Source organism: Homalodisca vitripennis, chromosome X (assembly GCF_021130785.1).
Source record: "Homalodisca vitripennis isolate AUS2020 chromosome X, UT_GWSS_2.1, whole genome shotgun sequence".
Taxonomy (NCBI): Eukaryota; Metazoa; Arthropoda; class Insecta; order Hemiptera; family Cicadellidae; genus Homalodisca; species Homalodisca vitripennis.
In genome coordinates this window covers 91,410,868-91,434,233 of record NC_060215.1, presented here as the reverse complement: position 1 = coordinate 91,434,233, position 23,366 = coordinate 91,410,868, and the positions used below count along the sequence as shown (strand labels likewise).

The 23,366-nt window shown below is 33.8% G+C and overlaps 1 protein-coding gene across 6 annotated transcripts in view; it reads left to right on the top strand.

Moving 5' to 3' along the window:
- The window catches only part of LOC124369363, a 54,931-nt gene that overhangs the window by 7,166 nt on the left and 24,399 nt on the right, over window positions 1–23,366 (top strand). For 2 of the 6 annotated variants that reach the window (XM_046827351.1, XM_046827350.1), the window contains exons 1-6: window positions 9,278–9,943; window positions 12,525–12,635; window positions 15,697–15,801; window positions 16,542–16,696; window positions 17,864–18,025; window positions 20,267–20,373. In XM_046827351.1, coding sequence (XP_046683307.1) covers window positions 9,749–9,943; window positions 12,525–12,635; window positions 15,697–15,801; window positions 16,542–16,696; window positions 17,864–18,025; window positions 20,267–20,373 — 835 coding nt within the window. In that variant the 5' untranslated portion in view covers window positions 9,278–9,748. Of the gene's footprint in view, window positions 1–9,269; window positions 9,944–12,524; window positions 12,636–15,696; window positions 15,802–16,541; window positions 16,697–17,863; window positions 18,026–20,266; window positions 20,374–23,366 lie in introns of those variants that run through there. The other 4 variants (XM_046827352.1, XM_046827349.1, XM_046827354.1 and 1 more) reach the window with 4 other exon arrangements.

The following is a 23,366-nucleotide window of genomic DNA, read 5'->3' as shown; positions in this document are numbered from 1 at the left end:
TAATCTTGGTGCAATAACATGAGATTGTTTGCAGAGATATTGTGGAGACTCCTCTGAATGACTATTATCATTGGTTGTGTGCTTCAATAATTTTAGGGGTATTCTCTCACATATTTCTTGGTGATTACAAGCTTCTAATCTTTGGTGCAATAAAATGGGACTGCTTGTGGAGACTAAGTAGATATTCCTTTGAATATCTTTTATTATTTGTTTTGTGCACCAATTATATGAATCAGTAATTTCTTCCAATGTTTATAATATAATTTTCTTTAGTTATATATAGGGAATAGTTTGCCAACCATATACAGTGCCTGATGTTGCCCTATTAGTTCAGGAGCCAATGAGGGTTGAGCATGCACTGAAAGCCTGATGCAATTTTATTTTTGATTATTGAATGCAATATAGGAATTTTGAAACACAATGTTCTTGCTCCCCGGTGTAGCTGATTACTTCGGGAGGAGAGTAAAATTTGGTGGGGAGCGTAATCTACTTAACCTCCCATATCTCAAGTACCGTTAGAGATAAAAAAATATTATAACCATAGCAGTGTAATAGCTAAATATGATTTCCATCCATTTACTTTATGATTGATTGTATAAATGCAATGAAATTGAAATTAAATGTTAGTGTACACTATTGGACCAACATTTGCGTTCCTACTCTCATAATGAAATGGCAGAACTAATTGTTTCTGTAATCTCAGGGCATTGTGAAATATAAAACGTTGTTCAGACTCCTGCTGATAGGTTAGAGCACTCTCCAGCAACGCTCGACTAAGGACTACACAGAAAACTGTGTAATTGTATTTTCTTCATGTTGGGAGAGCATTTGGTTCTGTCAACAGGTGAAAATTGTTACAAACATTAAACTTTATTGGATTAAAGAATAACACCTCAAGGTGGTTTGAATTGTATTTAGCCAATCGTAAACAATACGTCACCACCAATGGTGCCAACAGCAAGCAAGAATCTGTACATTTTGGTGTAGTGCAGGGATGCACTCTAGAGTCTTTACTTTTTAACATTTATGTGAATAGTTTACCAAAAATTAATATATTGGAAAAATGATACCTTTTTGCTCATGACAAAGCAATTTTCTTTGAAGATAAGGATTAGGATAAAGATAACTAGATATCTTTCTATCTTAAAAATATGATTTGATCAAAACATGTTGGTATTAAATGTTTATAAATTTAAATTCATGCCTGTCTCATTGCGCTAGAGTGGTGAAACAATCAGTGAGAGTTTAAATTACATTCATGTGGGAATTTTGAAAATTTGGTTTTCAGTTGTAACAAAATTGAAAAAGTTAATTCTTATAAGTATCTAAGGGTGATATTTTATAGTAATCTAACTTAGACCGTGCATATAGAGCATCTTAATAAGAAATTAAGGAAAATGATATTTGCATTTTTCCAACTTGGCCAAATTTTAAACGTCACAGATTTAAAAAATATTATATTGTGCTTATGTGTAATCAGTCTTGGAGAGTGGAATCACAGCGTACAGTGGTGCATATGAAACAACACTGCAACCTTTGGTGATACCACAAAAAGCTATCATTAAGCTATCATCCTTGTTAGGGATTGATTGTACTCATCAGATGAGGTATACAACGATCTTAAAGTTTTTAATATTAGACAATTGTGTATCGGAAACCTGATGTCCTATATCTTTGAACGGTCAGAGGAACTTTTCGATTGAGTGACACATGAATATCACAAGAGGAGTGCAGCTAACAAGGGGATTCGTTTTCCAAGACTTCATAAAACCTATGCTACTACTAATCCCTTCTTAATTACGTACTACTTATACAGAATTATACTAAAGCTACTTCAAATTTTGATGAGTACAAGCTGTCTAATTTAAAAGTAACAGTACATAACAGAGGTCAGGGTGCATACATAGATTTTGGTTAACTCGTAGTATAGATTGCACTAACCTGGGTAGCTGATCCAACACGTAGATGTCCTCTGTGTATGTATATTGATATACATGCACGTGTAAGCATCTATGTGTGTGTATTTGTTAGTAGGCGTTTTAAGAGAACCTGAGTGCAGGGTCTGAGAATGTGTAGGGTTAGGGAAAGAAAGGTTTTTATCTATTTGTCCATACTTATATACTCTTGGAATTTAAGCAATATCTGTTATTAAACTTACTAGAATAATCAATAAAGTTAAAACACAGATATTACTACATTAAATATTTCAAAATATTCTTTTTAATATCACAATTAGCAACTTAATTCTACTATCCGTAAAAATCACATTTTTTTAAGCTAATATGTATAATAACAATTCATTATCTAATTAATAATAATCTCATATATGAGATCAACTGATTTCTGGACTTCCTTGACACCTTAGCTTATAGCTACATAGATATTACAAGTTATCGTTGTCCTCAATATTATGTTCTTCATTCATTCCTCTTACATTCATTCATTCCTATTTTTTTACAATCTTACAGCAGCCTTATAAATGCTTGTAACAATTATAGTCCAATTAATTAATAACAACTCTTCCCGCGCACAAGCTACGCTTATGTAGAGGGAGGTACATTTCAATAAATACCTAATAGCAGAAGCTATTGTATTAGTTACATATATCTAAAATAACTGATATCAATTTTACATGTGTTATAATCTATGAAATAAATTATTTTTGATTTGATTTGGTGGTCCGGTGAGTTGAACAGGAAAAACCACTACCACTATTTCTTAGAACGTGTTGCCTTGACGCTACACATCACTCCACCCAGACAAGCCAATAAGTATGACATTGGCTGGCAAAAATGTGTTGTAATAAGTAGTCTACTGATAGTGGCAGTTCAAGGACTGGTCAAAAAAGGGGGCTTCAAGCTCCATTCGAGCAAATGCGACCATTGCGACTTGGACACATTGCATGATCCATACAGAAGTATTAGCCGCTGAACATCTCATTAAGGGACTGCACGATATACTTAACATTGTTATGGGTGCAATCACCTACATTAAAAACGCTCCTAAAAAGTAAGATTTTTTGAACAAATGTACATTCATATGTACATGGACATAAGATCTGACCACTCTTGTTTTATTCTATAGTAGGTCTTGTTGGTTGTCTCTTGGTAACCCCTTTCTAGGATCTTTGAGCTGAGACACAAAATATATGGATACCAGAAGGATAAAACATAATCATTGCCTATACATTTATTGGTGGGAACATTCTGTCAAAGATAGCTTTACTTACTGAATTGTTTTAAAAGTTGAACATTTTTTTTTGTAACGGGGGTGTGAAAAATGTATTACTGCACGAACCCTTGGCCTTACCGTAACCAAGCGAACAAGTATGGGGCTCTCAGACAGATTTTTCCTGAAGGCATACCCACTAATAAAACACCCCCTCCTCTTCTTCGAACAGCCTGGAAATGGTGTTCCCAATATTTCGGGCTAGGCCTTTTGTTTGAGCCTTATTCCAGCTCTCATCTGGTTTCTTATTTTCCTAGATTAGTTTTCACGATCTAGAGTCACCTTTTTCGCCCTTAAGATTTTCTCCACATATTAGGCCACCATATTCCAGCATTCCTGCCTCAGAGCAAGACTCCAATGATAGTCTGCTGGTGAAGATCTTCGTCCTGTAATTGTGTCATCAGCTCCCTCCTTTCTTCTGTCCATCGTCTGCATCTGAAGAAGGTATGTTCCGTATCATCCTTAGGCGAATCCAAAATAACTATGGCCCGACAAGAACTGAGTGAAGAAGAAGCCCACCTTTCTGTGCTGTCTCTCCATTCACTCTGTGATGTTAGTAATTTAACGTTTTTGTCCAACTTCCTTGGGATTCAGCATACCAGCTAAATTGCCATTTCTGCATGCTCACAACTCGCTCTGCTTCCTCAACTCAGAGTTCTTCCTTGCTGTCAAAAACATACTTATGTTCTTTAAATCATTTATACTTGTATTAGACCTGAACGGCTAGCTCAGACAGAGACTGTCTGGTAGGAACTAGCAACCCTCAAAGCGGCTTTTCTCTGAACAGAACCCATTCTCTTTCGATACTTTCCTTTCCTTAGATTATTGGTCCAAACCTTAAATCCATAGAGTAGGATGGAGTCGGTAATCGACATCAAGAGTCGCCTTCGCCCTGCTGTTAGGCCCACGATATTCGCCGTAAGTCTGCTCAATGCTGCTGTTACCTTTGTAGCTTTTTCTAATAAGTACTGGATATGCTCCCAAAATGAGAGTTTAGTATCCAGGTACACACGAATGTACTTCACTGCAGGCTTTATACCTATTTCAAATCCTCCAACTTGGAGTGGAATGGCTGTAGGAATTCTTTTCTTTGTGAGCAAAACCAACTCACTCTTTTAAATCGCTAGTGTTAGCCCATGTTCTGATAGCCATGAGCTCACACGTTGCATTACCAGCGATTTCATCTGCATATCCCACCAGGAAAGCCTCCAGAGGCATCTGCAAATGCAAAATTCCATCGTAGGAAATGTTTCACAAGTCGGGGCCCCAACATGGAACCCTGAGCAGCCCCACTTGTGACCTCCCTCCTGCGTTTGCCATCTGGTGTCATAAAGACCAGCTGCCTATCTGTCAGGTAGTTTTGCACTATCCTGAGCAGATACTCTGTTGTCCTGAAATGTTTCTCCAAGGCCTTGAGCATGTCTATCCATCTTGCCGAATTAAGAGCTTTCTTGGTGTCCAGACTGTCCAATAGTACTATCTCCCTGGAGTAGTGGTTCCTCTGCTGTGCCACCTGAAATGTCCTTATCACTTCTTTCATGGCACCAATGTTTGAATTCCCCCACTTGAAGCCATAATGCTGTGTGGAGAGGTCGCAAGCCTCCTGAATTGCCCTTGTCAGACGTGGCCTGCAACAGCTTCCCTGCGACACCTAGCATACAGAGAGGCCTGTATGCTGATGGGGAGCCTGGATCCCCCTTGCCTTTGCTGAAAAAACTAGGCGCTTTCTTTTCCAGATTTTTGGGAAAACACACCCCTCCAAGCAGCGGCTGTATATCCTTAGGAGTACTTCCAGGCACACTTCCACAGCCACCTTCAGCACTTCACCGGGTATACCATCTGGCTTTGGAGCCTTCTTGTTTCAAAGTGTTCTTGCAGCTTGCTTTAATTCTTCTTCTGTAAACAGTGGCACGCCCTGAACCGGCATCTCATGCACCTCCAGATCTCTAGTAGGATGAGTTGGAAGGAGATAGTCAAACATTGAAATGGTTGTTGTCCAGACAGATCTTCGGTAAAAATTGGATTCACAACAAATTATTTGCTAGAGTTTTGGTGTTAGGTTGAATAAAGTGAACCCGCAAATTGCCAGGAAAGCATTGCTTTTATTGATACTCTTTGCTACTTCATACTTTTGTGAGGTGGGCTTCTCAGCTTTGGTACTCATCAAATAAAAATACAGACGAAACATAAAAATTGAAAAAGAAGTGTGTGTTACAGTTTTGAACACAGTGTTATATATACTAATTATGGGAAAAATTCTCATCCTTCGACTTTTAGGAAATATATCAGATTGGTTTGTGTGAAACTTAAAAAGAATATTTAAGGAATAACCGTTTCAATAATGTAAGTGGAACGAAATGGGTTCGCGCTGAACATGAGAGAAGGTGGAGGTTGCATCTGGGCAGAGTGGCGTCTGACCTTCTCTCACTAAGTAGATCAATGTCTTCTTGGATTATACGTCTGATCACGGAACATGGTCACTTGAGGAAGCATCTTCACAAAATCTGCATCCTTCAGGAGGATCCGCTTTGTAGAATGTGTGATGAGCAGGATCAAACTGCCGAACACTAGCTCTTTGATTGTCCTACAATAGCAAGGGAGCGGTATGCCATCTTTGGTAGTTTGAACAAGGGTGGTGAATTTCCCCAGGCGGCTGATAGGTTGTTTTCAACGGTTTGTGGAACTGCTGAAATCATAGACTGGTAGGCCTCATGGTGTGCTTCCGGGGTGCAAAAGGCCCTTGAGGTTAAGTGCATGGCAGTAGGCCACCCCATAGAAGAAGAAGAAGAAGTGCGACCAGGTATTTTATATTGAAGCACTGCCTCTCCCATAAGCCTTTTAAAGTCAATTCCTTCAACAAATTAAAACAGTTTGTTGCCTAAGGTGGTTAAATAATAATATTTTATTGATTTGGGAAATCATTAATAGCCCTAAACAATTTTCTTTGTCTTATTTCCTTTAGAGTTATGTTTGTCTCAAGAGAGCCAAAGAAAGTCAATGACGAAAAAGCTCAACAAAACATTACATTGTTTTGACAGCTAGACATCAGAGACACTGATATATATATATATATATATATATATATATATATATATATATATATATATATATATATATATAGGTGTAGTCTCATTGTCTCACCAGGTATACAATTGAGTGCACTACGATGTGATAGACACGATCTCTAAACTCGGTGGAGTAACCTAGTTTTCTACACATAACGTAACTATGGTAGGAAAGGTTGATTTAATTGAGAGTTTAGCTCTAGTTCACCTTCCTTTTATGGCAGCATCTGGTATGTGATGCTGTCTCAGATTTGACTCCTGGAATAGACGCGATACGATGTGGTAGACACTACCTCTTAGCACGGTGGAGTAACCGTATTTTATACACATAACGTAGCTATAGTAAGAAGGGTCAATTCAATTGAGTTTTAAGTTAAGCTCACCTTCCTTTTATGGCAGTGTCTGGTATGTGATGCTGTCTCAGACTTGACTCCTGGAATCTTGAGTCATGTTCGTTTGAAGAGCTCCAATGAAAGTCAATAACGAAAAACTTTAACGAAGCATTTACATCATTTCAACATTAGAGACATCTATATATAGGTGAGGTGGTAGTCTCATCAGATAAATAATTGAGTCCACATCGTAGTGATGGACACAATCTCTAAACGCGGTGGAGCAACCGAGTTTTCTACACATAACTTAGCTATGGTAGGATGGGTTGATTCAATTGAATTTTGAGTTTAACTCCAGTTAACCTTCCTTTTATGGCAGTGTCTGGTATGTGAAGCTGTCTTAGACTTGAGTCCTGGAATCTAGAGTCATGTTTGTTTGAAGAGATCCAAAGAAAGTTGACGACGAAAACTTTAAACGGAACGTTTACATCTTTTCGACATTAAAAACATCTATATATAGGTGAAATGGTTGACTCATTGTCTCATCATGTATACAATTGAGTGCTGTACTAAATGATAGACACAATCTCTAAGCACGGTGGAGCTACAGAGTTTTCTACACTTAACTTAGCTATGGTAGGAAGGGTTGATTGAATTGAATTTTGAGTTTAGCTCCAGTTCACCTTCCTTTAATGGCAGTGTCTGGTATGTGACGCTGTCTCAGACTTGACTCCTGTAGTCTGGAGTTATGCTTGTCTGAAGAGATCCAAAGAATGTCAACGACGAAAAAGCTCAACCAAACAAATATGCATGCTCCCGCAAGTGCAAGTCGAAACTTGTCACGCATAAAATCCACATCTTTTGCCAAACATTTGGCTACCAGATATTTGGCACTTCGGCCAAGTGCATAGCCGAATATTCAGTATTCGTCCAAATCACTATTTGTGGCACCACCATAATTACATACTTTAAAATATATATCCCTCTTTATACTTGCTTTAATTAAAATTGTGATTGTACAAAATTAGGATATTGTATTATTGTTGCTGTGGGCGTAGTTTTGTTTATATTTAATGTGTTTTAATTCAGTAGTTTTAATAGGTTTCCTACTTTCTGGATAGTCCTTATTTCATAGTATAAACATCTAAATAGAATATATCTGTGATATTTACTGCTGTATTTTAGGCCAATCATTTCTGTTATGTACAAATAAACTCTTTATATGCAACTTGTTATTTGTTATTTGATTCCTTCCTGCTCATTTATAGGTTTATATATTTTAAAGAATGTTTTCTCTACTTTGGATTATGTCATTAAAAATATAAAAAACTGAAACAACTAAATCAACAGAAAAAGATTTTAAGTGTATAATCCAATTCAAATTTTACAAAGTTGACTCAAAGAGTTCCTGTAATTATTAAATTCTTAATTTCAATCAGGAGTTCAATAAATGGGAAATCCCCCTCCAGTGGTTGGCAGCACTGTTACTTAAAGTACCAGTCTGTTTATCGCTTCTTTCTGTTATTGCCCCTGAAAACTGCAGATTGTTTCTAACAAAGAACTCTGCGTATTTGTGGATTTCAAAATGTTGTATTTAGATCAGTATGCCAAAATTAAATTGTGTGTTTGTATTTGTTTTTGTGTGAACATTTTGAAGAAGCCGTAATTCACTTAAAAATGACAGTTGTGAAGTTGTTGCTTTACTTCTGATACCGTAATTGATGACAAGATTATTAAATATTTTGATTCCATCCCAAAAACTGAATGGCTAATTTTTAATGAGTAGAAAATCTGATTTCAAAGATGCATTGACATTTTTAACAAACCAAACGTTTGGTAAGTATATCACAAAAACTCTTCATACATATCAAAACTTTCAAGAGTGACCCTCAAATATTCTATTTGGCTGCATGGGCAAACTATAGCATCTCCATGGCAAAGACTTATCTTGCACAAATGTTTTCAGAAGTGGCCATGGCTGGATTAATTCAACTGACCTTCTTAGGTGCTCATCATAGCTTGGTGAAGAAATAGATTCAGGGAAGAAGCACAAAATGAACTCTTTGCATCGTTTCAACATCAGAGACACTCAGACTACAAAATATAATGTAATTTAGGTGAAGAGGTATTCTCCTTGTCTCATCAGATGCACCATTGCATTGGTGTTCCTTACTTTTCCATATAATATTTTGTAAATCATTCAATTCTGTATTTTGGCAACGTATATAGTAACTACTTAATGCCCCAGAGCATTCACTTCTGGCTGGTTTAAACCTTCCAATTGAATCCACATTGGGAACAGAAAAAAACTGATGTGTCACTTAAATCTGGGCAACCTTATGGATGTCCAGGAGCGGCACATCACTAACCACAAAAATCGAGATTCTGGGATGCAAGGGTAATTCGATAGGTCTAGTTGAGATGACTTGGAGTTGGTAGGGTTCATTCCCTAAGAGTCAAAGGTTCTGGCCAGCCTAGACATAAGGGTGTGTCATCCCCTGCCTACTTTGACTGGAGAGGCTGGTTCAGAGCTGGCTTCTCCTCTTCCGAGGGGACATGACTTGAACCCCAACAGGTGGCGGCCCCTACCCCCAACCTTACCCATCCAAAATATCATGTCACTCCGGAAGCAGTGTAAAGGTCCTTATAGGACTAAGTGCAATTTTCCAAGCTTCTTGTCCTGAGAGAAAAAAAAAAAACTTAATGATTGTTAGGCAAATTTTGTAGTTTGGACACCATTCATTTCACAATTTTACCTTAAAAGTTTGTATTGTATCGAATAAAATGTTAACCTTTTAATAAATTTCAAGAGTAATGTACATTAAATGTGGATAACAAATTAGACCTCCACTTTAGACTAAAATTAAGTGATATATGACTCATTACTCATAAAAAAACTATTCTAAACTAAAGTAAATATTCCTCAAAGAATGATTAAAATAAGAGTTTGAGAGGTTTGTTATTAAGAAGCCACTTGTTTTACTTATATTAAGAGGATTAAACAATATAGTACTAACCCACTTATCAATAAGATAACAAAGTGTTTGAGCAGTGGTATAATTATCAAGAAGAAGAGAAAGCACTATTATCTAATCAGGTTTAACCACACCTCTGTCATAGGCCATGTCTGGTGTTTGTTTGTCTGTCGGTAACATGTATTTGAGTTGGCTTCTAATAATAGTGGTTTGTGTTTTAGTTTTGTGTAGGTTCCAGCTGTTCAACAGTTCTCAGATGAAGATATTAGATATTTATAATCTGCCTGGGAAGTGGTATTCTTTCAAGTGTACATTGGTTGTTGTGTTTTTGACAATTAGAAAGGTAATGTAAAAATATTTTTCTTAAAGTAAGTAAATAAGACTACCATTCAATCTATTTCATTATAAGTTGTAATATATGGTTTTTATTGAATGAATTTTGTTTATTATACTAAAAACTATAATAGTTGGTTTAAAATATTTTTTCTTTATTTTGTATTAATTAATAGGATTAATATCATACTTATGAAACACAGTTATAAAATTGTGACCTTATGTATATAAGACTTGTTACAAACTGATAATGAATAGAGCCACTTTTACAGGCTGCTTATAGAGTCCTCCCCCGCTTTGTGAGTTTCAGAAAATATTCAACATAATGTCTTGGGGATTTTGAAAAACAAGACACAGTTCCTTATATAGACGTAGTGCTTGAGTTAATTTTGTTTTGTGTAATTTATGTGCTTTTGATTAGGGGTTTCAAAAATTGAAACTATCAGAATAACTGTGCGTCCAATATAAAATGCCTGAAAAATGTTGACCAAATCTGTGAAAATGGTTTCATGGAATCCATTCATATCTATACTGCTTATCCCTTTGTTGAATGTTTTTATACATATTCTATTTAAGATTTCATAACTAAAAAAGGTTTGTTATGAAAAGATACAGTATAATGTTGCATGGACATGTATCGTAATATAACCTAAGTGCTAAAATTTCAAACACACACTGGTTTTAAAATAGCAGTTTTTTTTTAAGTGTTGATGTCATAAGAAAATGAATAGAAAGTAACAAATAACCCAACAAAGATAAATGTTTGTTACATTTTATTTGTTTTGACTGAGTGGCATATAGTAAGCTTTTATACAAGCTCCTTATCAGCAATCTTATTTGATGAACTTAATCTTTTATCTTAATTCAGGACTTAAAAATTAATGATTTATTTCTATTAATATGATTATAGTGGGATCACTCTCACGTAAACAAAATTAAATATTTAACTCTTAGTGTTTCTGAGATTTATTTTTATCTCTTTTGACAATCTTGCTACCATATTAATTTTTGTGAAATTGTTTATAAAAATTTTTACATTTTGGTTTACATTCATCTAATAATCTACTTATGATTGTTTGATTCTTTCATAAAAATACACAGATAAATGGACAAGTGTTTTAAAAAGGTGAGAGTCTTATTGTTCAGAGGTGTTATCAAATGGTCTTCAAATTTCCAGGGGTCTATGCCAACGTTGAGAAATATGTTGTAAGGCAAGAACTTGGCTCTTGACATTGAGAATCGTCATCTTCTGGTGGATTTGAGTGTTTTTTCCACAAAGTACTCCATGGAAGCTCAACGTTGATGTTGGCTTCAGGGTTCCAGCATATCCTATACGATACAGTCTAATTTGTTGGGGAATCTGGGAATCTACTGGTGTCTGTTATTGTATGTTTTGTTTGGTATCAGTTGCTAACTAGTAGACTTGATAATGAAAGTAAGTTCTGTGAGGCAGTTAAAGTTGAATTGTGTGATTTTTTTCATTCACATACCTTAACTGAGTTTCAGGGTTAATGTTTTTTGTTTGCACTTCTTATCCATTGACAATTACAAGTTCAAACTAAAAATTCCACTCATCAACCAGAGGTAGTACATCTTAATGTCTTCGACTGTTTCTGTTCCTAGTCCTATGTTTCTTACTGGGTGGCTTTTCATCCTCTTTTCCAGTGGGTGGAGCAGCAGGATGAAGGGGTAGGAGCCATGCAAAAAAATTCCTAGATTAGTCTTAAAAATATGAATTCATTTTTTTTATATAACAGAGTATTATTGGTCAAAAAATTTGCAACTAGCAATATGTGTCTTGTGACTTTAAAAGAGAATATTTTATGGCAGAAACAGCCATGAACTGCAGAAGGCTATAATGATAATCGTGTATGTTTAGTCTCCCACACTAGCTAGTAAGGTAATCGTAGGGAAAGTGAAGCTCTTAATCTTCAACTGAGTACATTGTAACACACTGACAGTTAAAATCTGCTGTCTATCTGTGTCTAAAGAGATGGCCTATAGCAGACAACTTCCTTGTTAAAGCTTGGTTGAACAAATGATGTGGCGTTGACAAAGCTAGTGAAGCTGTTTTGATGTTTCGTTTTTTCATACACAGGTAGACATCAGATTCTAGCTCAATAAAAAATGTAGGAGAACCAATGTAAAAATATTGCAAGAACTTAACAGCAGAAATTTAAAAAATACTAACTTACCCTCTAAATCTTGAACATTATCAACCTATCTTAATTATTTGAATTTTCAAGAGAATGGTTGTGTGCTACCCTTTTTCTTTTTCCTGTTGTTGAAAGGAAATTTTAGTATCATAATTAGCTTCTGAGTACTTTAATGTTTAGAAAATCAAGTTTGAGTTTTAACACCTAAATGAGCAGTATTTGTAAATAAATGTCTAAGGAAGGGCGATGGTAATGGCAATCAATTTTTTATATTTATTTGATTAACAAAATTTAAAAAATTCACAGTTTATTAAAGAATGAGTGTTATAAGGTATGCAATCATTAATTAAACCTCCATTATTAAAATGTCCATTAATAGGTCTAGTAGTAATTATTATTATAAATAATTATATTAATAATGTGTATTATGTCTAGTTTATAGCACACTACACAGCTAAACGAGACTTAGAGCCTGGCTATGGAGTGCTCTCTCATGATTTCCCAGAGGAAATGGATAAGAAGCAGTCTCTTTCAGAAGATCCAAAGGTGAGCATATTATTAATTGAATTTTTTGGGGTGCCATACAAAAAACTTAAAACATTAGTTAAGAGACATAACATACATAAAGGTCACATGGTGTTTCAGATCACAAAACGTCTAGCGGTCAAACGGATAACTGCAGAGGTTTAGTTTAATCCACCCTGAAGAATTTTTTTACATTTTTTCTACTCTTTAAAAATACAGGGTATCCCAAAAACATACTGTCCCATGTTCAAATCTCAAAGTTTCAAATACAAAAATACGTCATGTTGTACATAATTTCAAAAATCTTTGCATCTTAAAGATTTTTGCATAGAAAACATTTGATTATCTCTATTTTTTTAAATCATATTTTCTAAGATGAATAGAAAATATTTGTTTGAATTTTTTTATTGCCACACTTGTTATTCAAACCTAAACCAAAATACATATTTTATTCTATAATTCATGACATGAACTTTAATATCATGTGTAGCCGTATTTAAACAAGTATTCCACCACTGAAAAATTTACATTTTGAAAATATAAAAATATAAAACCCAAAAATTTTGAATGGTAAAGTGGGCTTCCATCACGACAAATTTTTTCCATAATTAGTCATACAAAACGAAAAATTTTCATATTTGAAGTTCTTTTCTATCTCAAATCATTATAAAACTGTAGCAACTAAACCTGTATTTATGGATACCAATTGTAAGGTTACATTGTCTCTTTACAAGTAGTTAGGCAACTAAGAGGACAAAAAAATGAAATAAAATATTAACAAAGCTGTATGACTATATTAATAAATATCTCTTCGGTAATGCACTTGACATTTACATTTTTATCTCTTATCATTAGAAAAGTGGGTTACAAATTCAATTTTATTGATACTTTTAACATTTATTGTAAAAGCAAATGTACAGTAAAAAGAATAAAAAATCTAATAGATGTTTTAATACCTTACAAATACATGAAGTGCATGCCACCGTTTTCCAAGCTTAGCTGAATTCTGGTATTGAATCTACTAACAAACCATACCACTTTTTCTCTATTGAGCCCAGAAATTGATTTAACAATTCACATTTGTATTTCCTCTCAAGTTGTTGATTGATTTTTGTATACAATGCCTTTCTGCTGTCCCCAGAGGTAATAGCCTATACAATTGAGATCACATGACCTAGGAGGCCAAGAGACCGGACCACCTCTTCCTAGCCATCTGTTTGAAAACTGATGGTTCAGGGCTTTCTGAACATCTCTAGAGTAGTGAGGAGGTCCACATGTGGAGAATCCACATTCAGTACTCCGTCTCTTAAGGAACATCTCTCAGCAGCCTGAGGAGAATAATTCATACAAATTCGTCATTCATGTCTCTAGTGTTTCTTAAAAAAACGTGAGGGCCGATAGTTTAGTTTCCATCACTCCACACTGTGTTCACAGTCCAATATCTTTGGTGGTTAACCTTTCTCATCCAGTGGGTATTGTCTACAGCCCAATATCTTATTTATATCTCCACTACTTCGAAAGGTTGCTTAAAATCGTACTAGAGAACGTAATTAAAATAAATTTGTTAAAGCCCAAGTGCAAAATACAATTCAACAATGAAAAATCACCCTCCTCAAGCTCTTGGTGCAGTGAAATTCTACAATATTGCATTTTATGTTCTTTTTGTTTCTATATCCTCTGTATTGTTGTACTGTTTGCTGAATTTATCGATATTCTTCTGATCGAATAATAGAGAATTTACTTGAAAGGCAGCTCAAACAACTGCAGCTGTCTCTTCTCTAACTGGGCATTGCATTTCTTTTTAGTATTGTTTGTGATTTTATGTATGTTCAGAATCCTGGCTGGAGTGCATGGTTGAAATGGTTATAAGTAACGTAGTGAATACAACTTTTTAAGATTTAATTTTTTGGCTTTTAGTTGCCTAAATAGTTGTAAAGAGAAAATGTAACCTTCCATTTGGCAAAGCTTATTTTTTGCAATTTTATAATGGCGATAGAAAAGAACTTTAAACGTGAAAAATGAAAAAGAACGTGAAATGCACATCTTTTAATTTGATGTGGTGGAAGCCCACCTTTAAAATTTAAAATTTCTGGGTTATGAGAATTTTATATCTATTAAAAGTAAATTTTACGGTGATTGAAAAGCATTTAAAAATACGGCCATGCATGGTATGATTTTAAAGCTCATATCATGAAGTATGAAAAAAATTAGTATGTGGATGTGAGTTTGTATCACTTGAGTGGCTATATAAAACGCTCTATTTTCTATACATCTTAGGTCGCCATTTGGAAACAAGTAGAGGTAGTTAAATATTTAGGATACAAAAACCTTTAATAAAATTATGTACAACATGTGTTTGTATACAAAATTATTTGATATTCGAACATGGAACTCTCTGTTTTTGGGACACTGTATTTTTACAGAGTTGAAATTGTTTTAAACAAATTGTTTGGGGTCGATTTAGTGTGGAATTAATTTAAACTAAACCTCTGCAGTTTGACCACTAGACTTTAGAGACAGATGGTATGGAAAACCCTATAGATGTAACCATGAGCTACAGATTAGCCTTTCTAATAAGTGTCCTTTTCTGATTTCTTACTGGTCTGACAGTCTAGTTGAAGTCATCTAAAATTATGTTTTGACATTTTTATGGGCAACAGCATGTATGTCCATCAGAGAGACATATGGTATATTAATATCTAGAGGGGTAGGTATTTAGCAAGGGCATATGATTACTAGGTAGGCTAAAAGTATTTGGTCATTATATATATTTTTTTTTTGACAAAATCCCTTCATTTTTCTTTTCATGTGCTGAAAGTCAAATTAAATAAAAATTATAGGTTATACATTTACATAATATTGTAAGTCTATAAAAATATATATTATTTCTTTTTGAAATAACCAGTGACAGATCACAGCATGGAAGTTTGTAGAGTACTTGCATGTGACATATGCATGGATCCTCGAGAAATGACAATAGTGACATGTTTTCCAAAGAAAACTTTTGGATACTTTGCAAATAGTATGAATAATACTTGAACAACCCATAATCAGTATTGAGACAATATTTGGTTTTACACAGGCTTTTGATGCAGTCTACATGAATGGAGCTAACAGGATTGGCTGGTACATTGTGGTTGGACTGGCTCGTCGGCAACTCAATGTGGATGGATTTTTACTACTTAAGGTGTGGTTTGGATGTTTATTTTAGCTTAAACTATCTAAAAACGATAATGTACTTAGATGAATATTGTAAGATCTATGAACGCCTTTAGGGCTAATAAACTATTTTCTAGTATTATTGCAGACAGTTTTATTTAATGAGAGAGGCTTGGTTGTTAAGTGTTATTCTTATAACCAGCAGCTTCATTGTTTGAAACTATAACACTAAAATATGTCTGCAGTTATTAGAATGTAATACTAAATAATAAATAAATAAATAACTCACTATAAGTTCAAAATATTTTGTAGAAGTATTTATATAAGTTATGTTTTAATTAGTATTAAATCAAGTTTGTTAGATACTTTTTCATTTTCGTTACATATGGAAATTTCTTTAATCTTGGTCAACCCTACACACTTTATGTCACTTGGTTAATCAATGTAAGTTGCTATCATATCCAATCCAAAACTTCCTTAATTATTTACCAATTGAAATAAAGAAATCTGAAAGTTGTAAGAGTTTTAATGGCCAGTTCAAATATGCTCAACATATATTCAGTTTTATTCAATTATTACAACAATTAAGAGTTTAGTAATGTGTTTATGCAAAGTTTTAAAGTATTGGTTTGTGTAATCCATTTTATATGTTTTATGGAAATAAAATAATTGATCTTTGCTTTTTTAAATATGTGTGTGAGACATTTATACAACAGTGTAGAGTTAAAAAAATCAAGACATTAATGTATTTTTGTCCTGGATGAACAGGTTCCTGGAGTAGGACTGCTTCTCTCTCCGAAGCTGCCAGATACAGTACTGAACGTTGATGAAGCAGAAGACTCAAGCTTCTCGTCTGAAGGCCTCAAGCTGACACCTCTTCAACCGATGACTTGTTGGTGGCTCCAGTACAAAGGCATGATGAGGTATTCATTATATAGTGTTTTGTGTTTTATCAAACTGCAGGAACAACATACACAATACGGTTATAACAATACTGAAGATTTTGTTTTTGAGCAAATTTAAGTGCATGAAAAAGTCCAATAACAAATTTGTACAAAAAATGTCTAAACTATACTATTTTTGGTAACTGCTTAAAAATACCAACTATACTTATTTACTCTTACTTTCAGGACCATATATCTGAGTTGATATTTAGCTGCACCAACATGTCTCCACTATCTTGACCGATCTTCTGCATCTTCCTGTATAGTTCCAATTACATCCTTATCAGATTTTACTTGGTTTCACTGTATCTGCCTTGGCTTTCGTTAGGGTCGCCTTTATTTAGGGTTTTTTCCTGTTTTAGTTGACATTCCTCTCTTTTTGTGAGTATGAGTCCAGTCCACCTGATTGTTTTGCACTTTATTTCTCTCGTTATTGTCACTACTTTAGTAAAGATCCCTGGTCTCTCTATTGTGCTTTCTTATCCATTCACTTGATTCATATGTTGGTCCATATACTTTCTACAGTACTTTATTCTCAGACTATTGAACAAAACTGAAAACTGTAAAAAATATCCATTATAAATGGTATTTTGATAGTGAAAACTTTTATTTTATACACACTTGTTAAAGTCGCACAGAATACATCATGTGAGTCTTTATTAAAGTCTAAGTTTATTTATTGACTCTGCTTTCTATATATTTTATAAGTTGTATGTTTAAATTACTAAATGAGCATTTATACAAACAACATTGTTATTTAACAAGAATATCACATTCACAGTCTAGGATACTACAAACAAGTCCCTTTATGCTTTCTCAATAGCATTGTTGAAAGTTACAAACTGAGAAAAAAATAAAAACATATTTTTAAATAGATATAAAACTTTCCTAATTAGTCTGTTAACATTATTGAATTCCTACAGTAATGAGGAAATACTGCTTAATTGACTCCAGAGTAATGTTGGTGTTTTAAGTTTTAACATAATTTTCATTTTTCAAATATAATGGAACTGTTAAATAACATTAGTTTTAACACTATGGCTCTATCAAAGACTGTCCAATTTCAATACCTTTGTATTAGTTTTATCCTTCCTACAGAAAATAACAATAAAAACACCAAGAAAATTGTATTTAATAATTTTCCAGATTGTCTCACAATCCACAAAAGAAGTTCCAAGTACAATTAGATGCAAGGTGGCAGTCAGATTTGGGGTTCTTCAACTATGACACTGACATGCCTATGAGAAGTTTAGCGAAAGGGTTAAGCAATGAGACATGGACAAAAAACTATTTTAAATGTTTAAAAGAGTAAGTATATTCTTTGTTCTGAATATTGTATACTCTATACTCAGTTCTTAATACCTACATCTTCAGAGAAATTATAAGCATTTCAGGCATAAGCATGCTCATGCATAGTTAACATTATGAATATAAACGTAAACACTTAATAAATACACTGACCAAGTGAGGTTGTGAATCTAACTCCCCATCACATTGATTTATTTACTTGTTACACATTATCATTATATCTTATCTAGTTAAATGTTGAATGAAAATTGTATAAAAAATGAAATATATAAGGTGAAATAAAATGCAATTTTAACAATGTACCTGTGCCTGTTTATTGATATTAGTTAAAATTAGAGCAACCCATTTCAAAAACACAAAATTATTTTTATGATATGAACTATGAAAATGTTATCATTAGACAAAATATGCAGCATTCTAACATAGTACACCATCTTAATACACACATATACATGAGGGTCGTTTTTTTTTTTTCAACCTACGCCATGATGGCCATACACATGGCAGGTCCGTGGTGTGGTAGTCAACTGCGTATCTTCTGCGCTACAACATTTGTCACTGTTGAGTTCTAGTAGCCAGTTTACGCTGAGCTGCAGTCGGGCAAACATTCTCCGGACAAATTTAATGATTTTTGTGGGTGTCAGTCAACATCTTTGGCTTTCTACACTACTCACGTACAACAGCATTACTCATAATGTTTTCTCTGTAAACACAGCACATTCTTTGATGGATTTCTGCTGCTTGCAGAAAACGAATAAAACTTCTCAATTTACATTTTGTGGGAGAATCAATAGAGCCTGTCATGTTTATGGTGACTGCTGCTTTCAGCATTGTTCAGTTTGGTCAAAATTCTACATAAGTTGCCTCATTGCTTTAAAAAAAAACAAATTTTGGTATTGTGGATATAAAAGTGTATTGTTACAAAATCTGATCAAAGCCGTTTTCTTCTCAAAGTTGTGATCATTGTAGACTGCACAGCAGCGATAGTGGCCAGCAGGAATGGCAACACGACTTCAGTGTGAGTAACATATATTATACCAACTCATCATTGGTACTACATAATATATTGTACTATGTGCAGTAGCCACCAGAAAGATAATTATTGAACCAAAGCAAAAGCCTAACTTCATTCTAGCAATAATACTAGTAGAGCCCGTCTTTTCGGTCTAATGATAGTATTCTGCAATGTTTGAAAAAGTTTTGTTGTAATATTTATCATTTTATCACTTTCTTTTGAAATTAATTGTTTGAGTTTATGTATATATTTCTTAACTTTCTCCTTTAACATTTGATTGGACACGGATTGCCCTTACTCAGGATTGTGGGGAACTACAGTATTTACCAAGTACCTGTGGGAGAAGTGATGGGCTAGAGCACTATACAGTTCAATGGACAATTTCAAACTCGGAGATATTCAAGATGTTTTCTTAGCTGCATTGGTGGACTCTTCATCCCTGTGATCAGAATTATATTCAATTTGTACACAACTGAATTCGTGTGAAAATACATACAAGAGGAAGACGTCAATGCTGTGGAGACTGCTGCTTTTATAATTCAGTTGTCACAGAACACATGGTGGTCACATTAAGCATCTAGTCTATTGACACTCATATCGTGATGGGATTCCTGCACTGAGTGGTTTGCACATATGAGAATAACCAGTCTGAGGCTCTATTATGAGTCTATTTTGGAAGTACAGAACTTTTACTATTAATTTTGTCTTTTTCTTGTGCAAAGTCACTATTTGTTTACTTTGGTTGCCCAGAGCAATAACTTAGTAAGTTAGAGTCTCACGTCTTGGCTGTATCTTGGTTGTGTATCACAACTATGGTTCTCCGAGGCAACTATATGAATTTTTATAAGTGGAACAAAACAATGACTATAGCTGCAAGAGCCTGCAGAGATCTGGAAGTTCGTCCTCCCTTCCCACGAATGTGAATGGGGTATATTAAAAAGGTTCAGTTCCCCCTCATCTACTGTAAGGAACGTGGGTCAGTACAAGAAGTTACAATAGTAACTTTTTTCTGTACTTAGTTCAGTGGTTAGAAGCATCAGACATTTTTGAGTAAGTTGTTGTGTAGTAAGACAGCAATTAAAAACAATACACAATAATATAACACAGCTACAAAATACAAAACATATGCTGTCACTATTAATTCTCTGAAAAACTCAAGTGAATCTTAGAAATTTTACATACTCTTGCAATAGCTATATTTAATATAACAATTTTGGATTTTTCAGTCATCACCAAACCCATTACGAGCAATTTGGGGAATTGACTGGAAATGTTATAATTGATAATGTTGACTTCAATATTAATATGTCTGCTATGCGAGACCATTCTTTTGGTAAGTTTATTTGGGTTTTTAGTTGGTTTGGTGTCTGTTTATTTTAGTTTGAGTTGATAATATGAATATGTATGTATTACATACACTTTGATAGGAAATTCATATAACATATTAACATTTGATAAAGCAATAACATTTTGTATATCAATACCATTCATAAAAATCTATTCTTTTAGGAAAATATCAGTTTTTAAAACCACTAGGGTGATGGCCCTTGAGGAATAAGAATAAAATTTTAAATAAAAGAAATTATACTGGGTGCCCTAAAATTACAGGACCAAACTTCACCAAATTGTTCAGTAGGTCAAACTGAACGAAAAATGTTATATAATGTATAGTCATATCTTGCTTAGTTTACCTTAGATCGGCCATTTTGTTTTTTACATACAATTAATTTTATTTTTAATACGGGTTTACCGATTTTGTTGAAACTTGGCACAAATATTATAAACATGAACATAAGTTGTAAAAAAAATATTTTTTAAAAAATATTATGTGTATTTTCAAAATGGCGGCCATTAAAAAATGGTTGGTTTTCAAGTTATTTAGGTTTTAATATTTTAAATGGCCGTTTTAAAATTTACTTAGACCCGTATCTGCACATGCTGTCCAACACAATAAAACCTTTGAAAATTGTTTCTCTCTAATTGGCATCAAGAAGTTTCAAAATTATGACAATAAAGACTACACCAAATTATTACTAAGAAGATATGAACAAGCTAACATAATGGCTCTTCAATCAAAATCACCAGTTGGATTAAATTTGAGACACAGTTAATTTAAATTTAAATTTATTATTCAAACATTTTATCTATCTCTGTGTTTAGGAAAGGTTACATGTTTAATTAATTTACTTGTTTTGATACCATATGTTTTTGTTGTTTGAAATGTTTTTATAACCTTCATTCTTTTGTTTGTTTATATTTTATTATATACATGCTTTTGATAATGTTACTGAAAAGTAACGAAATATTAAGCATTTCGATTTGAAGAAACGTGTTTTGTTTTCTTTTATACCTATATATATATGTACATAAAATTTAAGATCTTAACTATTAGAAAATAAAAGCACAAACCAAACCTGAAAAGGTTCACCCTAACACATATTGTGGTCAACTAATGAGATGGTGTCACATTCTGTTGAAACCATACTGTGTTATACCTTTGGCTAATAAAGTATGTAAAACCAGTATAATGATATTACTCAACATATATGTATATGCATTTTCATTCAAATTTCCATTTTATTATGAAAGGCCCAACATTGTGATTGCCAGTTATCCTAGCCTACACTTTCACTTTAAAGGGTTTTTGATTACAGCTCTCTCATCTAATAAAGATTTTCTTCACGCCAATAATGACAGTTGTGTCTACTTATGTTCCTGTTAAGTAAAAATGTACCTTCGTCTCAATATACAATATTTGCTATATTTTTTAAATACATACACTTTTTTCAAAGTTATTACAAAAAAGCACTAAAAATAACACAAGACGTGCAAAAATAAGAATTGTTTACAATAACCCAACATGGATTTCTGAAGGGAAGATACATCATTGCTGCCATTATATAAACTTAGTCGAGCATATCACAGACCAACTAAAACACAAGATACATGTCTCAGCTAATCTATTGGCTTACAATAATGCGTCTGGCTGATGCATGAACTAATATTACAGAAACTCTTAGTTATTGTATTTCAAGAAAATTAAGGGAATAAACAAATTCTAAATTTTACATGGCAAATTAGGGTTTAGTCTTGCGCACAGGCTGTGGCCAATGTAGGCTCATTTCCAAGGACAATCAAGTTACGTTTTATAATCATACTTGAAATTTTTAAAGTATATAACTCAGACTATGTAAAATATATTTGTAATATTAAATTATATGTGTGTTATAAACTTGCACAGAAAGAAGGAAAATTCATTAATTATTTCATTTATTCATTTATTTTCTTACACCTAATATGAAAGAAATCAAACAGTAAGTTATGTTTAGAATTGTAAATAAGCCATGGGAATCTAAAGAACCTCATACAAGATAGTGTATATTTTTAGCTCTCAGCCCTTTAGTAGAGCAGTGTACCATGACTCAGTTGTGAGTTCTTTTTGTTTGTCCTATTTACAAATGACTTTTATAATTCCATTAACCACAATGATACTTTACTCATTAATTATTTATGCAGATAATACAACACTCTTTTAACCCTTTGACTGTAGATTGTGCAGCCAGCTGTGCTTTTTTCTTTTTTGTTAATTATTTTCTAGTCCATTTAAATTACACCCCAAGAAAATCAGTGACGGGGTATTGGCCTATTTTTATCAGGATATAAAAAAGACAGATTATTCCACAGTTGATTTATTATATGACAATTTTAAAATACAATCGGAGAAGTATTTTAGTCATAGTACTCTGAAAAACATGGAACAACACATAAAGCGGCGTCACAAAACTCACACATATAGGGGGATTCACGTAAATTTCTCTCACCTGTGCTGCAAACAAGACATCTCGTTGGGTTTACCTTTTTCGGTCATTGAGTAAATAAATCAATAAATAATTCAATCAATAAATGATCATCGACATCTGCATTGTCTTCTAAAAGATCATTATAAATTCCCAACTCAGAACTTTGTATGTCGAATACACGGTCAATTTCATTATCATTGTCAATATTATAATTCATTGCCACGACAAAAATGATAATAACTATGCATAGAACAAATATTGTAAATATATGGAAGTTATATTTCATAAATGGTGCGAAAAAAACAGTTCTAATGACAAAGTAATTCCTGTTTCTCCCACTCAATTTTCACACTTCCCCTCCCAACAACACCCCTCTCCCTCCTCAACCCTCCCACACCACATAAGATCTTGCTTCGACTCCCGGCCAATTAGAACACATCAGACAGCTGACTGGCTCAGCTAGATAGCTCACGTAACTTTGTCAGAGCGCTGATAATGCATTGTGAGAATACACGAGAGTGAGAGG